The 25,870-nt window shown below is 38.0% G+C and overlaps 1 protein-coding gene across 1 annotated transcript in view; it reads right to left on the bottom strand.

The window, feature by feature from the left end:
* The window catches only part of cdh13 (cadherin 13, H-cadherin (heart)), a 263,838-nt gene that overhangs the window by 178,992 nt on the left and 58,976 nt on the right, over positions 1 to 25,870 (bottom strand). The window contains exons 5-6 of the mRNA XM_053319996.1: positions 23,398 to 23,403; positions 22,690 to 22,842 (exon numbers count right to left, since the gene is read on the bottom strand). Coding sequence (XP_053175971.1) covers positions 22,690 to 22,842; positions 23,398 to 23,403 — 159 coding nt within the window. The remainder of the gene's footprint in view (positions 1 to 22,689; positions 22,843 to 23,397; positions 23,404 to 25,870) is intronic.

The following is a 25,870-nucleotide window of genomic DNA, read 5'->3' on the forward strand; positions in this document are numbered from 1 at the left end:
AATTCTTGCAATGGGAATATTGATCAAATACAATTTGATAAAAGTGCAGTATCTTTCTCACTCTACACTCATCTTTGCGCTGTTACTTCTGCACTTCATAGTGATGAGTCTTCTGTAAAAGCTCCTTTTGTAACAAATGAATCCTCAATGGCCTTCACTGGTCTGACGCCTGTGCAAACCCTCACCTAAAGTACTGCATGCTTCCTCTCCTTCTACAGAGATCTTTGCATAATGAAAGACTGCAGAGAGAAAATGCATATGATTTTGTCTGTGCATGACAGATATCTTTCTTTTTACAAAGTGAAAGGAAATGTATGTTTTTCACTACGTATATGTGGAAACCTTCTATTAGCATGGGAATATGTGAAATTAGGTCTTCTGAGACCCAATCAGCCTGCAGCATACAGTATGTATAAGCTATACTGCACATACCATACACACCATCATCAATTACTTGTACCTCAAGGGAAACTGCCAACGACTTAACAAAGAGAGAATTCCCAACATGTTTGACACATAAAAATTGCATTTATATGTTTAAATCTAATTAAAATTCAATTAACAGATTTTCTAAAGTTATTATATTTTGGATAAAATGTATAAAGAAAATGAGCCGTTGGGATGACATACAGACAGTGTGTGTGTGTATGTGCATAGGATGGGGTGAAATTGCTTGGAGGGGAAGCTTAAGCGAGACCCGAGGCGTTGTATTCCTCACAGTTGCCCGTTAATAAAATGAAGAGGTCATTTTGTCTCCATCACGGATCATCGAGGAATATTTCCTCACGTTGGAAATCAGGATATATATATATGTGTGTGTGTGTGAAAGAGGAGGCAGTGATTTCATTTGGAGCAAAATGACTCATTAAAGGCAAGGAGAATTGGAGAAGATGGGCCATGCTCGCTCCTGATGGGCGGCAGTCAGTCACAGCAGAGATGATCTACTCTGTGATGGTTACCTGGGTGTTTATTGGCTGACCTGGCCTACCCTCTGAGTATAGATCTGTCTGTTAACATTACAGGGTCTCACTGAGCCTCTCTCTTTCCTCTTTCAATCTCCGTATTTTGCCCTGAGACTGTGTCAGAGAAGCTGGAGCAGAGCTGTTTTCTGTCAGAGCTGAGGTCATAATCACACTGAGACCTCTTCATGTCTCTACGGTGGATGGGTCTCACTTTGTTTTAAGGCCTTTCTAGGTAATGGTTTGTTATTTCAGTAGTACTGGTAATTATCTGTCATGAATAAACATGGTTAATTTATTCCAAATTGGTTGTACATTATGAATGTCATTCATTTCCTTTGCTACCAAAAGCTTCCTCATCCGTGAAAAAGCTTCTAATTGAGAAGTACTCTTTAGTTGTGCAGCACCGTACCTCATATTACATTATTTCCCTTTAGTTTTTGTTTTTTTTTGTTGTTGTTATTTAAAGATTCCTACTATTTATTTTGGCTGTACAAATGGGGGACACGGGAGGTGCAATCCTAGATAATACTGACAGACAGAGAGGCTTTATTATATTATATTATATTATACTACAGCCAGTTTAGTCAGCACTAAAGTAATGGCTTCTTTTTTTTACATTGGCATTGCTGCTTCATTTGATAACAATAGTTGAGAGAGACAGGAAGAACAGGGGGGAAAGAGGAGGGGGGGGGGGGGTAATTTGTGGTACACACTCTATCAGGTGAGCTTTTTTTTTCTAGCCAGACAGACTATAAAATACAAAAAGTGATACATTTAGACAAGGCTAAATTAGAGGAACTGATTAAGAGTAAACATTTTATTCTGACTCTTTGCTTTGTCTCCATTTAAATCCTTAATAAAACTGAACATTTTGTCTTTTCTATTTTTTAAATACATCCTCTCTCCTTTTCTTCGCCGTCTCCAAGGATACCTCCTATCTTTGAGTCTTGAAAGGCCTTTGTGCCCAGATCAGAAGCTAGGTTGATTACAGGGGAGGGATATGGCCAGGAGTGTGATCTAAAGCCACAGTCAATTGGGCACTTGGGCTTATTGTGGCAAAAGTGGAGGAAAAGGTAGCTGAGCCAGGGCAGCTTTATCACAAGCCTTAAACACAGACAAGAATAGGAAGAGTGAAAGGGAAGCGCTTGGTGAAAAGGGGCCAAGTCATGCATATGGAAGGGTCTCTGCTGCCTTCCATTGCTGTCGCCTCATTTCACATTCGCTCAGCATTTATCTCCTCCTGAGCCATTCAAGGAGTCCTCTCTTTGCCGGGGAGGTGAATTCAAAGAGGTTCTGGCCTGCCTAACGTTTTCTTAAGATCCCGGCGAAACTGCTCTGCGGTAGCTCCAAGGTGAATAGTACCCCAGGAACCTCCTAAACAGTCCTGTAGCTCAGGCTTTATCAGCAGGAAGAACCCCCCCCCATCCCCCCATCCTCTGGTACTGCCCTAACACCGTTCAGATAGGAGAGCTTTCCCTCCCTTAAACTCTCCTCAATGCTCTCCCTTGGACACAGCGAGATGGGGCGGGGGGAGGGGAGGGGCGCGTAATCTGATCACTGTGAAGCTTGCTAAACTGTTTACTGTGCAGCTCCAGCAAAGTGAGTTTGATGGGTCAGATCAGTTTAGAATAGGAAAGTGAGGATGGGGGTAGAGGAGGGTGAGATGTACAATCACTGACTTCAATGTAGACATTATAGATGAAATGATCATTGATAAAGTTGATTCATCAATTAGAAAATGAACTGGCAACTCATGTCAAACACAATCTGGCTCCAGCTTCTTCACTGATAAATGGGTCAATGATGTGATGCAACCCAGTGTCAATTGGTGTAACCAATATTTTTTCATAAAAATCAGATCATATACAGGAAAATAAATGTGAAGTAAAATGTGGAATACAATATAATCCACTTTTAGCAACACAACAATATATTTTTTAACTAATTTAATAAATTTGATATTTATTTAGAAAAAAATGGCTGTAAGATATGTCCTGCTCAATGTTGACAAAATGCTTTAAAATTTAAATCTAGAAATACTCCACATTTTTTTCTTTTCATTGGATGTTTTAAAATGAAGTAGTTATTTGTATGAGTACATTTAAATACATTGTAGGTGGATAAAATATTAAATATTTATCATTATTTTGTGGTTACACCATTTGACATTTTCAGGAGCATTTAGACTTACTTTTCAAATGACATAAACCAACAAAAAATACATAATGTACATTTAACAAACCTGATGCTGCTTTTAAAACCTTTTTTATGTCTATTTTTGAATTGCTCATCTTGACAAGCCTTATTTATCACTGAGCCATATATTGCGGTAAATTGAGTATCACTGGGTTTTGGACTGTTCAACAGTAGAAACAAAACATTGGAAAAGAGATTTTATAGACCAACAGATTCATCTTTTTTAACCCTTTTTTTTAAAGGAAATAAGTTTAGATCTGTAAATGATGGAACAATCGGTAGGAGCAGCCTTACTGTGGTTGGAATCTTTATGTTGTACAGTAAGATGCTATAATACACCACATGCTTTTGGAGTGGAGAGAGCATGTTTCACTTATACTTGTGAAGAAAAGCCTTTCAGTCTTCTTTTTCAGTTTCCATACACCTTCTTTTACAATAGAGCAGGGTGTGACAACAACAGAGAGAGGTGTTTTTTTCCTCTTTCCAAAAAGAAATTCACTTTTCCTGTTTATTCCTCCAAAAGCTGAGCTCTCAAGGCATCAGCTTCTCTTAAGGCTTTTTCATACATCCGTGGTCTGGAGCACTAGTAAACATAGTCACAGTGTGATAACTTTTGAGAGTTGTAAAATCCAGTCTGTGAGTATAAGAAATGGCAGTAATCTGTTATTCCAACCAGACTTGCAGGATTATATTTCATTGTCTCACCTGCACTATGAACAACATGCCCACACCTACACACTTCTTTTATTGGCTTACACTGTTTTCATGCTGTTTTCAGTCTGAATGTTACTGAACAACAAGAACAAGTAGAAAAAGAAAAATGATAGCCTAGACAAGACATGCATTCCTGTTCTCTTTACTCGTGCTACTCATTGAAACAGGCTTATGCAGTAAGTTTGCTTTTCTAGCACATGCACAGTGGATGTGCTTCCATGTGCACAAACTCAAATGTTCGGGCACTAAGAGGACCCTGGCAGATTAACACGCGGACCCTTGTGGCCACTAGTGATGTGTGGCAAGTTTTTTTTTGTTATTGTAACAATTCACCTTGCTTAAAATCTAAGGAGAAAGGCACACATGCAACATTTAAAGTAAGATATGGGGCAGATCTGAAATCTGCTTCCAATAGACTCTGGAATGATTTTTTAAATCTAATTTACAACATACAATATTAACGGCAGATAATATCAGAGGGAAGAAACTGGATCATTCCCTCTAAACTGAGACACTTAGTTTCTTTCTTAATGTCATTCTACCTTAAAGACAAGCTTATACCGTTTCACTGTTCAAATAGTTTGATGCTACTGTTTTGCTCATTGTAATTTTGAGTGTGACTTGTTTCGGATAGTTTTTTAAATCTAATCTATAACATTTAATCAATAAATTGTTAAATACACTTGTAATAGTGACTGGTGTTTTGCATTCATACATTTATTTATTATCCTTATTATCATTATTTATTTATTAAATTATGTCAAATAATCTGGAAATGATTAAGTCTAGCATAATTACACTGATTTACATGATATATGTGCACACATACCAATCATAGGTGAAACTTTTTTTTTTTTCAATTTGTGAATTTATAATGATTAGGCATTAATAGAATATGAAGTTGTTCCTTGCTGCTGTCACTAAGTGCTTGCTCATGGGGGAATAGCGGGTGTCTCTTGACCTGCTCTATGTAACAATTGCCCTGAGATAACTTCTGTTGTGATTTGAAGACTTGACTTGATGTTGAGTAAATGTGACTACCTACTGAAATGCAGCCACAGAAGCAGCCTGTCAAGGAAGAAGCACAGCTGCTAAGTGTGTTATATTTTCATGCTCTCACCATGGCAGACACATCGAGAGATCAACAGGGAATGGGGGGGGGGGGGGGGGGGTCAGTTTTTCCTGCTGAAGAGCACATTTGTCACATCATCATCATCATCATCATCATCATCATCATAGTCAGTTAAACTAAAAAACCCTGGTACTTTTATACACCTTGATTTATTTATTTTTGATAAACAGACGTGTTTATTTCTAATGAATAAAATGTTTATTAAACTCAGGATGTAATTTCTTTCGATTAGATACACCCACCCATATAATTCATTCATATTAGTCTAATACAGTCTAATATGATCCCAATAGGAAGTGCACTACTGTACCAGCTGGGCTCTGTTACATTCAGAAAGCCTGTCCTACAGTCCAAACTTTACATTCATGGAGCTTCTTATTGAAAAATGAAATATCAGCATAGTCTTGTATGTAATCCATATCTGCAGCCCTGAATCTTTAAATGGAAATGTGTATGCCTTGGTGGTCTCATTTGCAGTGCACTTATAAGGCCAGTGTTAATGATTTTAACCCTGCTACTAGCTGGTATCAGTAGGAATATGGTAATGCTAAATCATTTTTAAAAATGTTAATGTGCTCCTCTGCAAACACTACCGCACTTGGAATATTGGATTGTTTTTGTGTGTGTGTGTGTGTGTGTGTGTGTGTGTGTGTGTGTGTGTGTGTGTGTGTGTGTGTGTGTATTCCTTTTCTGTCTCTTATTCCAGAGTCCCTGATCTGAAATGTTCCTCATTACATCAAAAAGAAAAGAAGCCCTTGGAATGTCAAAGAAGATATAAATAGATGGTCTTTGGAGAGACAGAGAGAGAGAGAGAGAGAGAGAGAGAGAGAGAGAGATTGAATGAAAGATGGAAGGTGGAAAAGGAGTCAGGAGGGGGAGTTAAAAGTACAGAGCAGATAGAAAATGATAGAAAAAGATCTTTCATTCAAGCTGGACGTCTGGCAAGATAAAAAAAATCATAATCCTGCTTCTGAAAGGCGTTGAAAGAGTCACAAAGGCTCTCCCTGGTGTATCATGGTAAAAAATAGCCCCCCCCCACCCTCCACCCTCCTCTCCAAAGGTATAATTCAATCTCCTTTTGTCTGGCTCTGAGAGGTCTGTTTGGAGGGCTGAAGGAAAACTAGGCTTACCTGTCGGCTACTGGCTGTGCTGCTGCTGCTTTGTTAATGTGTGAGCTATGCTATCAATAGGGCAGCAGTGTGCAATTAAAGCTCTGATATTTCTCTTTAAATAAAAAAAGACACTTCATACCTTGTTGGAAATAATGCCACGACCAACATCTATTGACCCTCTGGAGGAATACGCAAAGAAAAATAGATCACAAGTGCAAGTGACACACATTCACTAAACTAAAGCACTTCTTTGATCTCTTCTCTCTCTTATTAGCGAATAAGAATGTGGAAAACATTCAGGTAGCTTCTCTTTTTCTTTTTTCAGCCAGCGCTTTTGGCTTTAAATGACAAGCTGTCATATATCAGCTGTCACTGATTAACATCAATTCCATGAGTGACTTGATGACGGAGCAAAATTCAATTTGTCTGTCAGTGGGTTTGCGTGCTCTCATAAAGACAGTGTGTGTATTCAGCCAGAAACTTCACTCTGTTACACCACTTTTCAAAATAAGAGTGGATTGTTTTTGTAGTTGGAGCAACTCAGAGTCTTCTCACATAAAACTGCTCTCTATGATCACGTTATATCAATTCCAGGAGTGGAGTTCTCCCACTTTAACCTCCATTCATTTCAGATGAATTATTTAATGTTACCAACTTAATGGTTATGAACTAGAACCTTCTAATACAATTGAAACCACTTATAGTGATCATGTCTGTCTGCCTCAAATTGATCATTATGAATGGATGATTATTAGAAGTGATTTCTTCCTGTATTTCTCATGGAGATGACCATCTAATTGACATTTGTACATGTGTTACATTAATGGAAAGTAATGAAGCATCACAGCATCGCTACTTCATGAATTTTACTGACTCTTACAAAATAAAATCAGACAGTGATCTAGTTTCTCGTCAAACTCTGATTTTAACTTTTGATCATGTAAAAGTTTCCTTGTTGAATATGGGAGACGGACGCTGGTTTTTAATGACTTTGGAGGTCTTTTTATCTGATCTACAGTTGGGCCTGGTTCCTGCAGTGTGAGCGGCTAACAGCTGACATGTGCATGCCATGGGCACAGCTGGCAGAGCTAGCGAAACAGAGCTAACAGCTTACCTCCCATAATTGCTGGATTACAGCTGGTGGTTGTCAGGAATCCAAGGCAGAGTTTTGAAATGCAGTCATGGGTTATCTAGTTGAGAGACTGTTTTTACCAGGCTCAGAGCAGAGATCCCAGTCACTGATAGCCAGATCAGGGAACTACTTAACCAGCGAGCTAAACTTCACTAACCAACTGATCGAACTGAAGACCGCAAGACAAAATGAAAATAAACACTGAAAGCAGACTAGTTGATTACAATAAGGTAATGATTTAAACAGTGTTAGTCCAGAGAGCCGCTGGAAGTGTGGAAATGTTTAAAAGGAAACCTGTTCAGTCTGGCTTTTGATTAAAAACTAAATTCTTTTATAACCTTTATTTATTTTATTACATTTGTTTGGATGTTTTTTTTTTAAATTTTGTATCTTATTATTTTTTCTACTTTTTAGTCCACAGTAATTAAACTTCATCTTTTATTTAGTTTTTCTTTTGTCTTTTGACACTATTTTAACTGAGTTTTGACTCGAACTTTAACTCTTAATAAACCCTTTCTCTTTTCTCTCCAATTCTACTTTTTAATTATTTCTTTATTTACTTTATTTAAATGTTTGAAACATTTTTATCATTCTTATTTTCTTTTGCGTTTTAATTTGTTCTTTGTTTTTTTATTCTGTTGTCACTTGTTCTGTGTCATTATCAGCTTGTCAATCAACTAATTGTAAACACTCTGACCTGCACTAGCCTGTATGAAAGCTGCTATAGAAATTAAAGTTTGAAGAATGATTCTCTCCCAAACTTTTTGATCCATATAAGCAGTTGATGGCTGTAGCCATGATCACTATAAGAGCCTCCTACTGTATGTGACTCAAGTAGCTGGTAAACAATATGAGTAGGCTGCATGTTATTTCAATGTGCCACATACATGAATAAACCACTGTAACAAACAATCATCATAGCAACATGTTGACTTATTGCTTCTCAAAACATTATAAGTTATGTAATCACCAGAAAAAAAGAGAATCTTCAATACAAAATGCAACTTTTATCCCAAGTATTATGTTTCCACCAAGCCTTCAAACTGACAGACAGAATGCCTGGATCCTCTCTGATATTGTGGAAGGTGGAAATGGGTATTTTTGACTGGGGTCCCCTAGGATCCAAATATATTGGCACTAGTTAAAACAGAAAGAGAAAGGAATGGAATTGGAATGATAGGATAAAGCATCAGTGGGATAGGATAAAAAGTATACCTCTGACTCAGACCAGGGCTAAAAAATAAACCTAATAAAGACCTCCCTAACTAATACTAGGCTTAGTTTGTGCCACAAAGTGTCACCCCCCATCAGGACAACAAACAAATGACTTTCAGCTGAGTGAGAAAATAATGAATGTCTTTTCATTTTGAAATGGACTATGGTTGCTGGGAATAGCTCTGTCTCTTCTTACAGTATTTACTTTTGTACTTCCCTCCGGATAGATTCTAATAATCCACTGACCCATTCAGTGCTTTTCCTTCCTTTTTGTGGTCAATGTCAGCCATTTTAGTAGATAATTCAGGGACAGTTTGTGTCTCTGGTTTCTCCAGCTGAAAGAGGAGCTGCCCTGGTACTGAGGCAGAGTGTATTAGGGGTTGTGCCATGTGCCTCTGCAGGCGGCGGACAGGCTGAATTAGCAGCGGTAATGCCTGAGGCAGAGCAACAGGGCACTCACTGTTTAATCAGGTTATCTGGGAGTAGGGGCACAGCAGTGTGTCTGCAGGGGTTTAAGGGGGTTTCTAGAAGGACAGCAGGATAGTGACACAACTCTCAGAGTGGTGTGATCCTGACCAGAAGGAAGGCTTAAAAACAGGAAGAAATGTTAAAACTTTGCAGAAAATCTCTCTGAGCCACACTGCAAGAAGAGCTTCAAAGAAAGTTTCTTTCAAGAAGTTATTACTTACAGATGAAGTGCTTTGAAAACTAAAAAAATGCTGATTAGGTGTTTGGGAACCAAATAATATGCAATATTGACATCCTATATATACATATATATATATATACACACATATATATACACATATATATATATATATATATATATATATATATATATATATATATATATATATATATATATATATATATATACATATACACACACACACACATATATATATATATATATATATATATATATATATGCTGTATGTGTGACTGCAAACATAGTTAACTAGACAATTATTCCCCTGAAAAAAAGCCCAAACAAATGATAGAGCACAGGCATTATCAGTGGATGCAACAGTGCATGACCCTGTGGCATAGAAGCGTTGTGGTTCTATTTCTTATAGGTAAGAGCTATTATGATGGCCATAGTTTTGTTTGCTCACAAGGAGCAGGTAGTGGTCATGTTGGTGCTGATGGTGCTGTGTATGTGTGTGTGTTTTTTTTCTCTTTATCTCTTGCCCACATACAGCGGCTAAGTGCACATCAGGCGTGTTTTCCTGTGTGCAGGGCAGCGTATCCTGCTCTCCAAAGCCCAGGAAATTACAGTCCAGCCAAGCAGAAAACAGGAGTGGGATTTGGACAACAGGCTTCACCTGTTTTAGGCCTCAGGCTCATAACGTTACACCTACTGTAAATGAGGAGGGCATTAGATTGCTATATGGAACAGTGGTGTATGTCTGTTTGAAGTGTGAGGATGTGAGATTTATGATGCAAAACATGCAACACTCACTGTGCATGTTTATGAATCAAACATTTGATTGGAATTTTGAATGTCGTATTTTTTAAAGTAATTAAGTAGGGGAAAGGTTGGGGATTGGAAGATTGTGAGTGTATTCATTAATCATTAGTTGGTTTTCTTAGAGTAAATATTTAGAGCAGCACTGGAGCATTCTATAAAAGTTGGGCTGGGGGGGCAAAGTGTTTTTAGGATGTGAGAGTGTTTGTATTGATCATTTTATCATTGCAATTTTGCACAACTTTGTGAGTTCTGTTTTTGATTTTTGATGGTCGGAAAATAGCAAGCTGCTCAAATCTGATGCTCTCCTTGTTTTATACAATTTTAATGTTTTATTGCACACTGTCCCTGTTTAAATCAAAACAACAATTACAAATGACACAATGCACTTCACCCAGCCCGCTACCACCTTGCACTGCTGCACATGCATGTGCCCATATAGCAGCATTTGCCCCACTGAAACATGACAAAACTTTTGCTTTGTTTGACTGAGCAATGTTTGGTACTGCAGCATATACAGATATATCTAGAGATATGCACAGAGGCATAGATGTAAGAATACACAAGTATACAACTAACCACTAGAAACTGTAAATTCAATGTTCGGGCTTCCACCTAGTCCCTGTTCTTCCACCCCAGCAACTTGACGGATTAATAAAAAAAATATACATATATACTCTCCCCTCTGACACCTTAGCAGAAGAAACCAGCGACAGCAGAGCAGGTAAAGGCAAAAGCACAGATATAAAGGGGAGCAGTGACTGTAAAATTTGATTAAACAACAGAACTGTGCATGCATCCATGAGTCTGCGCCTTATGCCGCGAGGTATGAGGATCAAAACCTGCAAAGTCGCCAAATTAGCAAATTGTGGGAATTAGGCTGTACGTCTGCAAAAAATGAGAAGCCTGAGAGTGTTATTACATATCTGCCAGAACCTGCCCTGAACTGCTTTAACTAGCATCTTTTTACTGTGTGTGTACTGTGTAAAGAGGGGATTATTATAAATGAGCTGTTATTCTTAGACTAAATGTTTGGAGCAGCACTGGAGCATAGAAAGTAGGTAGAAAGTGGTGACTGAGGAGAAGAGCAGCAAACCTGTCATTAGACCCCTTATTCCCCCCCCCCTTCAAACTATAAACATGGGTACCTCCCTTTATAAAAAACAGTCATCTCTCCAATCCAAATAAAAAAAATTTCTTGGCATGCATCTCGATGTGCACGGTTTATGTTATTGTGTGTCTTCCATGTTTGAAATGCAGTCTCTAAAGTGAATTGTTATTCATGTAAATGTTGGAACAGACTGTAGTATGTAAAGACCAGACTGTACACAGCTGGTAGCACCTGTCACTCTGTATTTGCATTTTTGTGACTTGATGTTTATTTCCTTACACTATTCTGTAGCTGAATCATGGGTTAGACTTGTGTTAGTGACCATGGAGAGTCAGTCTATACTAGTCCACCAAATGCACGCTTCAGTACAATTTCAGTACGGCACAAAAGAAAAAAAAAGGGGGGGGGGGGAAATAACATTTTGGTCGTCCAGCAATGGCTCATTGGCCGTAACATTACACGTTACTATGACTGAACTGTTTCGGTGTGCCGCAAAGGAAAACAAGCTTTCATTATACCTGCCCACAGCTGTTTTATGCTGATTTATGGTCTAACTGTATATAAAATAGTGTAAACTAGCTCCACCTCCAGCAAATACAACAATAACATACTGCTCTAACACAGATGCTTCACTATTAATAATCTAATGATGTCATATATCAAAAGGCGGAGTGTAAAGCCTACTCTCATAGAGAGGGGATGGGGACCCGGTGATCTTTTTACTGTGGAGATAATGGAGCATATTTTAATAAAAAACCTAGCTATGAAGATATTATGATGGCTATATGATCCAAAACTCTACTATTGGGCTCTGAGGGTCCAATTTATATCTTTTGTACATATATGTATATACATTATTTACAACTATGTGTTTATTGTTTTTAAATCAAATATGGGTCATAATACTACCTAGTTGCATTTATGTACATAGATTCTTCTTTTTCTTCTTTTCTACTTTGTATTTACACATTCTTTTGTTTGCACCTATATGCACCTGAAAAGTACTAAGTGGGATTGGCACATCATGTGACTGTCAGGTGACCATGACCTTTTGTGTATTTAAGATGGTGATGTTCTAACAGATTTTTAGTCTGAAGAAGGCTAAAAATCAGTTAGCCTTCTCACATACAAAGCCCTCCACCATCTAGCCCCTTCTTACCTCTGCGACCTCCTCCAGGACTACAGCCCCTCCCGCACCCTCTGCTCAACCTCTGCTGGTCTATTACCCATCCCCACATCACGCCTCAGCATCATGGGTGCCCGAGCCTTCAGCTGCTCGGCAGTCAGACTCCATCACAACATTCAAATCCAAACTCAAAACACACCTGTTCAACCTGTCATACTCACTTTAACACTGTGCACTACACTTGTTTTTAGGTTTTCTTTTAGTTTGATGTCTGGTTTTAATAATGTTTGTTGTTTTATTCTCTGTTATTCTTTGTAAGGTGACCTTGGGTGACTTGAAAGGCGCCATCAAATAAAATGTATTATTATTATTATTATTATTATTATTATTGTGCTCGAAACGTCAAACTGGTAATATCTTATTAAATACTTGCATTGGAAGCTGCAGTGTGTGGACTTTCTCTTGTTTCCCTAGTTTTTCATTACCCTGGTTACCCTTTAGTCATGGCATGACACTACAGGGTAACCAGGGTAACCAAGTTTCATTGGATAAGCCAGCTAGCATACATCCGTGTGGATTGAGTGGAACTATTGTTCTGGAGTAAGTGGATTTTTAAACCACTTTGACAGCAGCTGTTTGTGTCATGGAGCATATTCTTGATATGACTGCATGCACAAACTGTAACAACAAATACATGTACTGTTACACCCATAGCCTGTTACAACATTTCATTATTCATTCTAATGCAATGGAATTATATTGGACATTATTTGCTTTCAAGGTTGGATAACCAGTTGAAGTGACAGACACCAAGATGCTTCTGCCCCAAGTTCACTATTTTCACAATTCGGTGTGTAGTCATTTAAATCAATATGTTCTCCAAAACTTGATTTACTTTAACATCGACTAAAGCCCTTAGTACAGGTCCTGCATCCATACTTCATCCTGAGCCTCAATCCTGTAGACAGACTTTAAGAGAAAATAGTTTCAATAACTTTTTTAGTAAAATGATCCTTATATGGATCCTATTTTTTAATTAAATTATGTGGGTTTTTTATTACTTTTATCAAATTACCAACATTTATTGGACAAACACCAGAATTAAACTGAAACTGATGTGAAGAGTCAGAGTCACATGCACAAGGGAGTGATCTGTCAGAGCACGCCACTGTTTGATGTCTACTTTTTGTAAAAAGGGGTAATTAAAGTTAAAACTGTTGTGCTTTACTTATGCAGTCTGACAACTTAACAACACTGTTTTGAGGGAGCAGCTTTGCACAGTTTTTCAAAGAAAATCTAAATTTCAAAACAGCTGTCAATTGAAAGCTTGGCCTTTTTTACAGGCGAGATAGGTCCATATGCTTTTTTTTAGTGAGTCCATCCTTTGTCAGTGTGTATTCTGGCTTGACAGGCAGAATATAGGGAGCACAGTATAGTACCTTTTTATTTTTTTTTCTTAGATCTGCTGTCAAAGGACATCACAAGGGAGGATGCCTGCTTTCTACTGCAAGTCACACCCTGCAAACATTAGGATTAGGATGACTTTTGAAGAAATCCTTTTTAAAATGTGTCTCTCTAAGAAGAATTGTATTATTTCACAAAATAAACCACAATAGCCAGTGTAACCATGTGCTTTTTTTTGGTCACCCTCAAATCTCAGCATCTCCAAGGTAAGCACGCACAAAGGACTCAATACACTTATTGTTGTGATGACCTGCATTACTGAGGGTCATCCCTCTACCTGTGTAAACAAGACTGTTATTTATCACTTCACTTTCCATCCTTCCTCCGTTCTAAGCCAATTAGACATCTTCCTCGCCACTCCCGACCCAAGCTTGTCATAACTGCAGCAATAAGCCCCGTCCTCCTCCTCCTCCTCCTCCTCCTCCTCTCCCTTCCTCTCCATTTTCCATCTCATTAACATTCATTTTCACCCTAAGTGAGCTTAATAAGAAAATAATGTTTGACATTAAATCCTGGTGAACATGTGGCCCAGCTGATCACTGTCTGTTCCTACACAGCAAACGTTGACTTTGTTAGAGCTATGTTTGTTTGCTTGTTGGGTTCCTGTAATAGCCTACTTACAATTCCCACTTTCCATCTGTGTTGAGCTGACCTTTGCTGTTGTTGTGTTGAAGGTAGGCTGTGCTTTTCGTACATGTATTTTTCACATTTTGCCTGGTTTGTGATTTGATCTGCCACAGCTTGTGCATCCATATATTCCGAGCTGAGCCTATACCACTGCATTTAGATATTAAGGCAGTCAACTTCGGTGATTTCATCTTTTTCAAAGCCAGTGGCAATATTATTTTGATATGTGATGACCTTGTGGGGGAGGAGGGAGAATGTATTTGCCAATAGCAATCATTCATCATCATAATTCAAGAGAGAGAGAAGAAAGGAGTGAAAGGAATCGTTCAATACAGCCTTGGTTACTGAATATTGACAAAGACACTCCACAGCATAAACATAGAATAAGGTAGGTAAGCCTTCCTGAGGGTATATGATCACCAGTATTTGTTTGCACAGATATGAGATAGACAACCCTGAACATGAGGATCCACACTCTATCTAAAATTACTTCTTTATATCCTAAACAAATGTCTCTAAAGGAAACAGGATGTCTAGTCACAGGTGGAAAGAGTACTGAAATATTCTACTCAAGTAAAAGTACCACTACTTTGATGAAATTTGACTTGAGTACAAGTAAAAGTACTGGTCTAAAAATATACTCAAGTAAAAGTAAAAAGTAGTTTGTTAAAAAATTATTCAGAGTAAAAGTTATGGGGGGGGGGGCTGTAGGACAAAGTGATGGCTCATAGATCTCTAACTAGTTGTTTTAATTAAAGGTAAAAGGTATACATTTACAAATTCAGCTTCAATGACAAAATGAATTATGTCGACAAACGACATTTAAAACATTTATGGAGGTATGTGTCATTTTAGTGGAGACCATCCCATAAAACATTTTCTAACAACACAACCATTGAATTGAAGATGGCATAAATTGTGGATTCTGTAAACCAGGGGCGATTTTAGACTCTTTTTAGGAATGCTCTAACACCCCTAACCCTGATCTCAGCACCCTTAAAAATAAATGATAAACCCTCCATAGTCCCATGTGTGGTAAACACTGAATTATTATTGGGGTTTTTTTTAAAACTTGCAGGGCATTGAATGTCAAATTGTGATTAGGAGCTGAGCCCCTCTAAAGGTCTGATCCTAGTCCTACAATCTCCCCTGATGTAAACCAACAGTCATACTGCAAATCTATAAATCAATACAGGTCTTTAAATGACCCAAAAAAGACCAAACTTTTAAGTATTCCGTGCTAAAGTGATGTTTCGGCGTAATTTCAACCTAGTGTCATGTGCACCATTACGTTTATCTAAACATCGCTTCAGCCCTTTTTTTTCATTTGGTCGCAAATTAGTGGAGTTAGAGCCATCAGCCGAATGTCTTAGTACAGGCGCTAATGGAACCAACAGTGTATCTGAAAGACCATGTGGTCGCACAAGATTTCAATGATATTTACAGCTTTAGCAGTAGCAGCAGAGTAAAAGCCATCAGCTAAGTGTTATTTTAATAAACTACTGGTGTACTTACAAACTTTCCAATGCATGGATTTATGAGTAAAGAGCCTATTTGTAATACTGTAGAAGTTTGATAACAATCCAGGCATTATTAGTGGGGTCATTTACCAGATACACTGGTGGTTCACCTGTACTAAGACATATGGCCGATGGCTCTAACTCTACTAATTTGCGACCAAATGAAAAAAAAGGGCTGAGGCAGTGTTTAGATAGATGTAATGGTCCTTTTCATGTGAAAGCATCATGCTCAATGCCTGGTCCTACACGAAGAGTGAGACAGCTGCAGAGTGAGACAGATGACAGCACAACGTCTAATGGACATTTCTTTTAGAGTTTGTTGTGTTCTGTTGGAGTTTACATGTCGCTATGAGAGCTAGCTGCCGATTGTCACAGGCTGCAATCATTTATGAATGTTAAGTTATTGTATCATGCTGGTTAATGATGCTGTATGATCCCCTTTGCTTTAAAAAAGAAATTCGGCCAACATTTTTTACTCAGTAACGGATGTGATTTAAAATTTAAAGTACAATACTGAACACAAAACATACTAAGTAAAAGTAAAAGTACAGTACATGTAATTTGTTACTTTCCATCTCTGGTTGTAGTATCTATTGATGAATAAAAGACTTGACATTTTCTGACATTTGCTTCAAAACATAATAACGGATCAGAGATTTATATTGTGATCAACTCACATGTTTGTGTCCCATGTGTTACAACTGTTAAATCATCTCCTTACCTGACATCTCAAACTTCCTGTAGATTAATGATGTACGATTGAACAGTATACTTAACAGATAGATGTATGTTAGAAGAAAAAAATAAAGTTCTGCTGCACAATAGTGAAACACTCAATGGTGATTTTATTCCACATATAAATATTTCATGTTTCGTCCTCATAAAAAGCCATTAGTGACAGTGGGAAAGGAGACACTCTAAATGAATGTGACTGGGACAGCCTAAGAGGACCACTTGGCACTATAAAAGTAATACAGTAATACATTCTGCACACACTGTTGGACCATCAATAAAAAGCCAAAGCTGAATTTGATAGGAGACCCTTGTTCTGAGTCATGATTGGGACTTACTATCTCCTTATGATAAGAGGACAGAGCAAGATATTATGCAGGTCTGGCTCTGAAACAGACAAGGATGGGAGGAAGGAAAGTACTGAGAGAGTGTGGAGTCTGCATGTGTGTACAATTGCATATGCATGTGCAGTATGCAATGGTGGAAGAAATATGAGATCTTTTCCTAAAGTGAAAGTACCAATACAGCAATGTACAAATACTCCATGACAAGTAAAAGTGATGCACTTCAGCTAAATGTTACTGAGGTATTATGAGTTGTAGTAGTAAAAGTGCCAGTTTGGTGCCTTTGACTTTTATATCATATTACTATATATCAAACATCATACAAGTATTAACACTAAAGCATCATTGTTGAAGTGGCATGTTACTGTTGTAGCTGCTGGAGATGGAGCTAGTTTACACTACTTTATATACAGTTAGCTAGTTTACACTACTTTATATACAGTTAGCTAGTTTATATTACTTTATATACAGTTAGCTAGTTTATACTACTTTATATACAGTTAGCTAGTTTATACTACTTTATATACAGTTAGCTAGTTTATACTACTTTATATACAGTTAGCTAGTTTATACTACTTTATATACAGTTAGCTAGTTTATACTACTTTATATACAGTTAGCTAGTTTACACTACTTTATATACAGTTAGCTAGTTTATACTACTTTATATACAGTTAGCTAGTTTACACTACTTTATATACAGTTAGCTAGTTTATACTACTTTATATACAGTTAGCTAGTTTACACTACTTTATATACAGTTAGCTAGTTTATACTACTTTATATACAGTTAGCTAGTTTACACTACTTTATATACAGTTAGCTAGGTTAGTCCAGTTGGCCCCTCCAAAGGGTCAGCAGATAAATGTGAGGGGTGGTGAGATGATTAATGGGAGAGGAAAGAAGAAAAACAAAATTCTGATACACAAATGTGTTTTCATTTTTTTGACTTTTTGATTTTTGGTGAAATATTGGATCATTTGAACATTTATTGAAATGAAACTATGTGAGAAGTTTAGAGGGAAAAATCACTATTTGGTGGAGCTGTTACCAACTCAGACATTTCAAATGTGAGCCTGACTACAAACTGCTTTTTGTAAGACGTCAAAAGATAAAAAGGTTGGAAGCTGTACCTCAAGTACCTCAAAACTGTACATAAATAGAGTATTCGAGTAAATGTAGCTATATTCTTATTCTGTGGGAAACAACCAAACAGCAGAGGAACCTTTGTGCGCTCTGATATTCGGGGGCATTTAATTCATGTAGCTCACAACATCCCAGCTGTTTCCATGGAAGCCACCATGTCAGGACAGTCACTGCAATGATAGCTAGCATTATCCCAGGACTACATGAATAAAATGATTCAATGTGTACTTAGCAAGTAAAGCAGTTAGCTGTTTATGGTTATGTTCATCTCAAGCTTATAGTTGTTAATGTTGATGTTGTTGATGAATGAACTGGTTTAATTCCACTAGTTAGGTAAGGGTTACGGTTAGTTTCATCATATTGAAAGCCAGTGGTTTCCAATTTTGAATTACAACTAAAAAGTAAAGTAAAGCACCTTTAAAATGTACTTAAGTACACTACTGGAGTAAATGTGATTAGTCACTTTAAATCACTGACAGTATGTGCACAGAAAGATGCCTTCAGGGATTACAACTGCCACGTAGCAAATAATGATGATCATTAGTGATGGCCCAGACACAATGAATTGTTTAATTGATGTTAGAAGATAATTCACTCCAGGCCATAGAAAGGATGGCATATTAGTATGGCTCAGTTTTTTTTTCTTTTCCCATGATGGAATTATTTAGCCATTGACTGAAGCCTTCAATTAAATCTCTGAGCTTTCATATTCAGACTAAGGATGGAAAATCACTCAGAGGAGATTTTCTTTTTATTGGGGGGGAAAGCAGACTTGATGTCATCTCAGTCTAGAATCAGAGTCAGATACATAATGACATCAAGTGCATTTGGTGTGGTTAAAGCTAAAATCCAATACATATTTTAGTTTAGTTGCTATCTGCACAATGTTCTTGTTATTATATATAAGGATGAATTGGATTATTTGCTTATTTGCTTTAGTGGCTTGCTACATCTCTGACACTTCCAATACAGTCTGCTGAAAAACCATAGCCACCGAATGAGGAGTGACATGTTTTCCATCATTTTTGGGGTGTTTCTTCTTTTTTTTTTTTTTTCCACAAAATCAGCAACCCGATTTGAATACTGGAATCTTTTTTTTTTTTTTTTTGAGGGCTTTAACACAATCTTAAAGAAGACACATTCATCAGAGGTAGCGAGGAAGCCAAAGGCGACAGAAACAAATCACCCAAAGATGATGGTGCATATTAGTGAGGAAGCCTTTGGAAACAACTTGCTAAAATAAGATAAGCGGTTTCAGTGTTAATTCAGCTTTTTTTTTTTTTTTTTGGGACAGACAATGTGCTCTGTAATAACATTCTGTAGCTTGCTGTTTAACTCAATCCATTCCTTATCTTTGCAAGAGACTTGCTAGCCATGTTTGGACAATGTTACGGTTCTTCAGGGCCTTTATCTAACGTTGTCATGAGTTCATAGGCACCATCAAATGAGAAAGCGGTGACAATCTTATAACGTCAAATTATAATGTACGTAATGGAAAAATCAAGCTCCTTATCTGGTAATACAGTGTTGTACATGTGTGGTAGAGGAAGGCGAAGATGATTGGGGAGCTCTCATATCGGTTGATGCTCTGTACTCAAACGTGCTTAGGATAAGAGGACGTCAGCCGGACATTTAATCTTGTAGTCTGACGTTTGCTGACAAGTATCAGCAGGGAGCTGCAGGAATGTGAGTTGGGATGCAGCTGAGGAGAGTGTATAACTGACAGATCACAGCATGTTCATAGCACTCTGTGACAGGCAGCTACCACTATAAGTATGATGAGGAGGAGGGGGGGGGGGGGTCTTTGTCTAACAGAGGCACAGACTCTGCATGTGATCCAAGAATAAACTCTGAAAGACAATCTCTCTTTGTAAAATCTGATTTTATTACAAAGGAAAACACTTCCATGACAATGAATAAATAATATTCTGATAATGTGGATATCTGCAGATCTGTTAACTCTGCGATGTGTTTGGGTTAAGTTTTAAATTTCACTTATTTTTCCATACTTTTTCCTCTTCTGTCATCTCACTCATTGTCCCATTAAATATTTCTAAGCTGAGCTAAACTTTTTCCATACAGAACACAGTAAAATCTTTATGGAGAAGGTCCCTAGACCCCATCCTCTGCTCGTCTCTCTTCATCATTGTCCTCTTTTTCCCCAATTCTCTCTCCGTCTCCTCCCCCAGAGTTCCCTGCAGTAACTTTTTTTTGTTAAGGCCAACCAGGACCCAAAAAACTTTATTTTACTGAGCTGTCACTAAACTTTCAGGATGTAAGCAACAACAACAAAAGAAACACTAGATAAGCACTGCTGCTTTGAAGGTACTTGTGTATGTCCATAATCTGTTTGGTAAATTACAGTAGCAATGCTGACAGAGTGAAAACTGCCTTAAGTTTAAAATGAATATAATGCAGGTACTTGGAAAAGGTAGACGGTTTACAGCTTGGTAGGAATAACTGAACTCAGTGAAATCTGTGTTTCAAGGGCATTTCTTTCATTTTCCTTGTAACGAGGGACTAGGTTCAATTTATTTTAAGGCTGGAGTGTGGGACTTTTACATAAATGAATGTCCATTACATTCAAACCCTGGCCAAATGAGTTCACACAATGCTGATTAAGGCTGTCACCATCAGATACATCTCTCTGGTTTTAAATCTAGTGTGTGGTGTGACAGTACTGATGCATTGTTCTGGTTTCTCTTCAACATTTGCTGGGTAAAACCCATCTGAAACCAGCATTCAACTAGTCCTTACCCTCACACACTGTTCATATTCTAACTCATAATCAGTTTCTACACCAATTCACATTCATAAATTCCCCCATCAGTCTTTAATACATGAATCCTTCTGTTTGATTAAAAGGCATTCACAATCATGTTTTCAATCAATTTCATGGTCTAGGACAATATTTTATAATTCAACATGTTTGAATGCTGAGTTTTGATTTCCCTCTAATAAACACAGGTCAAATTTGCAAATTTGCATGTATAAAAATGTGTATCAGCCGCACAAAAAAAAAAAAAAAAAAAAATCTATACATTCTATACATTCTACTTCCATTTGTGTATATTTGGGTCACATTAGGAAAAGTCAGACTTGAAGAAATGTGTATAGGGTGTTTTTACAGATCTCAAATGTAAAAAATTGGTCAAATTTGACCCTAAATACTATGTAAGGGTTAAAGGAATAGTTTAGACATTTTGGAAAATATCCTTGTTGGCTTTTTTTGAGTGATAGATGAGAGAACTGACACCGCTCACGTGTTTGTCTGAAGATATATCAGAAGGTATCAACACTTCTAAAGCTCACTTATTAACACATTATATTCAATTTGTTAAATATGTTTTAAAAAAACACCCAAAAACAGTTGCCACACCTTTATTTTTATACATATCATATTAAACAAATGAAAGATGTGTTAATTTGTAATCTTCAGATGTGCAAGGAGGCAGAAGAAGCCAATTTAGCAGTTTTACATAAACGCTGCTGGTGACAACATCATATTACACATACAAATATGAGAGTATTTCACTAACTCTCACCAAGAAAGCTCATTCATTTTTAGTTCATTTCACTAAATGTTGACTTACTGCTTTAACTTTTCTCAGTGGCTTCAGTAACGCAATCATGTTAAATATGAATACAGACACCTGACTTACTGTAGAAGAGTTGATGCAACATGTAAGCGAGCTTCTTCTTAGTCCTTTTACATGGTATTAGTCACACAGATGTTCACACTGTTATGAGTACAGTATGTGTCAACACAGCCCATGCCAGTTAGAAATACTATTCCTATTACTGGATCATTACTTCTTCTCATGGTCATTTATAAAGGGTGTCAATAGTGCCTGTAAATAACCACTGAAAGCCAAAAACAAAAAGGTATATTGTGAATACGTTTGTTCCCCTCAGCCTTCGCCTGTGTTCCTCTCATGTCTTCTCTCCACTTGCATCTGTTGCTACTTACTGTGTGAATTATTTCAGAGGTTTTCTTTCCCACAAAAGCCAGTTAGCTTATCAACAGCTTGCACCCAGCTGAACACCCCTAACTCACGTCTGCTTTTCTGAAAACAGCGCAATAGATCAATTGACCGACTTTTAAAAAAAGTTGATTTTTCTCTGCCCCTCTCTCCCTTTCTGTTCTACAAGAAACACTTTCGTCAGGCAGACAAACCCCCGAGGGCACCAAACCCGACAGGCCCCCTCAAACAGCCTCTTATGTTCTTTTATCATAAAGGAAACCACTAACTTCTAACTGATAACATCAATTCACCCTTTTCACCAAATAAGAAGCTCATATATTCTCAAATAACACTGCCAATAAATGTGTAATCAGGTTGCATAATCAGAGAGCTCTTTCACTAACTAGCATCTGAGGTTTCTTTCAGTAAGCTGAACATATGCTTAAATTTAAAAAAAAGAAGTAGCTCAAAGTACATTTTGTTTGTACTTTAGATTCTCGTCAAGAAAGAAGAAGATGATCGGTGAACAACATACAGATTACACAGACAGCAAACTTGACAAGGAAAAGAATAAAGAGAGAGAGAGAGAGAGAGAGAGAGAGAGAGAGAGAGAGAGAGAGAGAGAGAGAGAGAGAGAGAGAGAGAGAGAGAGAAAGAGAGAGAATGCCCAGGTGGACAGAAAGATACACACACACACACACACACACACACAAGTGTACTGACCTCGTAGGAGTCAAAGTCCTCCCGGTCCAGTGAGCGGCTGACTGACACGTCTCCTGTGTCTATGTCAATGGTGAAGAGACCTTTGGGGTCCTGGTCAGCACCGGGGCCCGTCAGTCGGAAAAAATGGTTCCCTGACTTCTCTGATGAAATCACCTGCAGACACACACACACACACACACACACCCACACACACGTCAACAACTCTAACTGATGTAAGCTTTTCCCATTAAACTTTGAGTCAGCCTGTTTTCTGAAGCAAAGAATAAAGGAGTTACTACCTTTATTATTTTTCATTTTTCTTAGAATTTGTTGATATGAATTGGAGAAAAAGGAGCTTGCTGCGCCTTCAATGGTGATGCAAATCTCTGATAGCTACCAATTAAACATTTATACGGGACGAGACTTTGATTTGATTTCATCAGTTGGCAAATTCATCGAATGTAAAATTGAAGAAAAAAAGAAAATCTCTCTGAGTTTTGGAGGCCCACTGTGATCACTTTTAGGCATGGTAGGATTCATTCTAACTATTAAATAAATATAAATATCTATTCCTTAATAATTGAGTGTGAAGATTACACAGATTATCTTTGTTGTTGAAACGCCATGGGACAGAGATTCTGAACCAAACAAACAAAACAACCTCTCTCTCTCTCTTTTATTCAGACAGGAATGATTTGACCAAGGGACTTTTTAGTTAGATGTACTCACATGAGACTGTCGTAGCCAGCGGCGTCCACAGGTAGCCCAGCAACAGGAGCAAGTTAAAAAAAGAAACACAGAAAACAAAGCACGTTAGTTCTACCATGGCAGAGAAAAATGGCCATGGCCTTGTACATCGTTTATCTTGGATGTGAGTCTTTTTTTTTTTTTGTAGACACAAGACATAATAATAAACTAAAATGACCAAAGTATAATATGTGGACAAAATACTAAATTATTCCCAAGATAACTAGTCCAAAACAAACAAACAATGCTTTGAATATTAATTTGTAACCAATACGGTTATTCCACAAATAACTTTAATTACCTCATTCAAATCCTTCAAATGACTTTTCTACTAATCTACTAATTCTCCCTCATCAAAATTCCCAAGTGCATGAATATGCAAATATTTTTCATTTCAAAAGCATAACTGTATGAAGCAAGATATCCCTTATTTTTCTTCCATTCTCAGCATACAGGCATTAAAGGTTTCAATTTTCCACAACACACTTTTGTAAGTGTGCAATTGGCTCCAAACTCATTTTCATGTTGAGTCCCACTCCAAGGTTCATGTCTGGAACTCAGATTTAAGGTTAGCGCAGAGAAGTTTTCAATGTGAAAAAAAGCCTTGAAGTGTCAAACTCCTACAAGCATCGTACTGCATAGTGAAGCTCAAACATCTAACGCAGGGGTGGCAAACATGCGGCCCGCGGGCCAGAACCAGCCCACCGAGGGGTCTAATCCTTCCCACTTTCCTTCCTTTCATCTGCTGTTCCTACCTTCCTTCCGTCCTTCCTTCCTTCCTTTATTCCTTCTGTCCTTCCTCCCTTTCTTCCTTCTATCCTTCCTCCCTTCCTTCCTTCCCTTCATCTGTCCTTCATCCGTTTCTTCCTTCTGTCCTTCCTTCCTTCTATCCCTCCTCCCTTCTTTCCTTCCTCCCTTTCTTCTGTCTGTTCTTCCTTCTTTCCTTCCTTCCATCTGTCTGTCTGTCAATCCTTCCTTCCTTCCTTTCTTCCCTCCTTCCTTCTGTCTGTCTTATCTTCCTTCCCTTCTTATTTCCTTCCTTCCTTCCCTCTGTTGGGAGGGAAGGAAGGAATGTCTGGAAGGAAGGAGGTCTGTATGTGGCCCTTGAATAAAAATGAGTTTGACACCCCTGATCTAACGGAAGGAAAAGGGAAATCATTTTTGAGTGAAAGGGGACTTTAGAAATTGAGGACCATAAGGAAAATCATTGGTGAAATTCTGCTCTTTGACCTCATAAGTAGGTTTTCACAGATAAAACACAACAGAAAGATGTCACTGTCTAAATACTTCAACTTTCTAAAAAGACTGCCAGTGTAAACTGCCCCCCCCCCCCCACACCCCCACACCCCCACCCAGTATACACAAGGTCCTCTGGGCCTGAGCACTGTGGCTGTGTGTCAAGGATGTAAACGGTCCCTCTGCACTGTGCCTGGTGATCAGAGGGGTGCCACGAGGTCACCTTTAATGAGAAGGGCAGCTAAAATGAAGGCCTTTCTACTCCCCACTTGAAAGAGCATGGGAGATGAGACTGCAGTATTACAAGCCTATGCCAGATGAAGCACAAGCCCCCCTCCAAAGCTCTGTGGCATTTATCTTGACTAGCGCAGCGCTGGTTCAAAAACCTGCTGGTTCACATGGGTCTGATTGCTTGGCCTCTGGTATCGCTGCTTCAACCCACAGAAACATCAAGTATGAGTATCAACAACATGAAAACACTAACATTTTATAATACACACATGTAAAGCTCTGTAAAAGTGAATCTTTCCTTATTTCAAGCAGGATATAATGAGGGCTGTATTTAAAAATGAAATACATAATAGAGAGAGTTTTTGAAAAAATGTGCATCCTAAAATAAAGTGGATCATTATATCTGCCTCTTAGATCATTTCTACTCAGCGGCTCCAGTTCGGATCATTCGGCTGGGTATGTTTGCTCAAAAGATTTATGCTTATATGAAACACACTGGTTTTGAACTGCCCATGGGAAGTAGCCTAACAGTCTGTCTATTCTTGATTAAAAGCTGTTTCACTGCCTACTTTTCTCTTTTTAGAGTACACTATGTGATAAAACTTTTCCTCCGACTCTGTGCAGCTCTGATTGTCAGCTCATGCTTATGGGTTTATTAGAATTGTGTATACAGGGACTTGAGGGTTTAATGAACGCTCGTACTCACATATGCTGTCCTTTTTATGTTGTTTGACTATAAAAAGCTCCACCTTGAATAGACGTAAAGTAGATTTAAAAACACTGTGCTGGAAATACTTTTCTTTCACTCTTGGCTTTAAGTAAACAGCTACACAAGCATGTGACCAGGGCCCCAAATCACCTCATCTAAATCCACTCCTGAAAAACACAAAGTCTCAGCTGCTTGTGGTCACAAATACAGGTTCAAATTCACTCTAGTTTGTCATTTGTAGTTGCTTGCTTTGACATAACCACCACGATTATAAAGTAG

The sequence above is a fragment of the Scomber japonicus genome, chromosome 5 (genome assembly GCF_027409825.1).
Source record: "Scomber japonicus isolate fScoJap1 chromosome 5, fScoJap1.pri, whole genome shotgun sequence".
NCBI classification, from domain to species: Eukaryota; Metazoa; Chordata; class Actinopteri; order Scombriformes; family Scombridae; genus Scomber; species Scomber japonicus.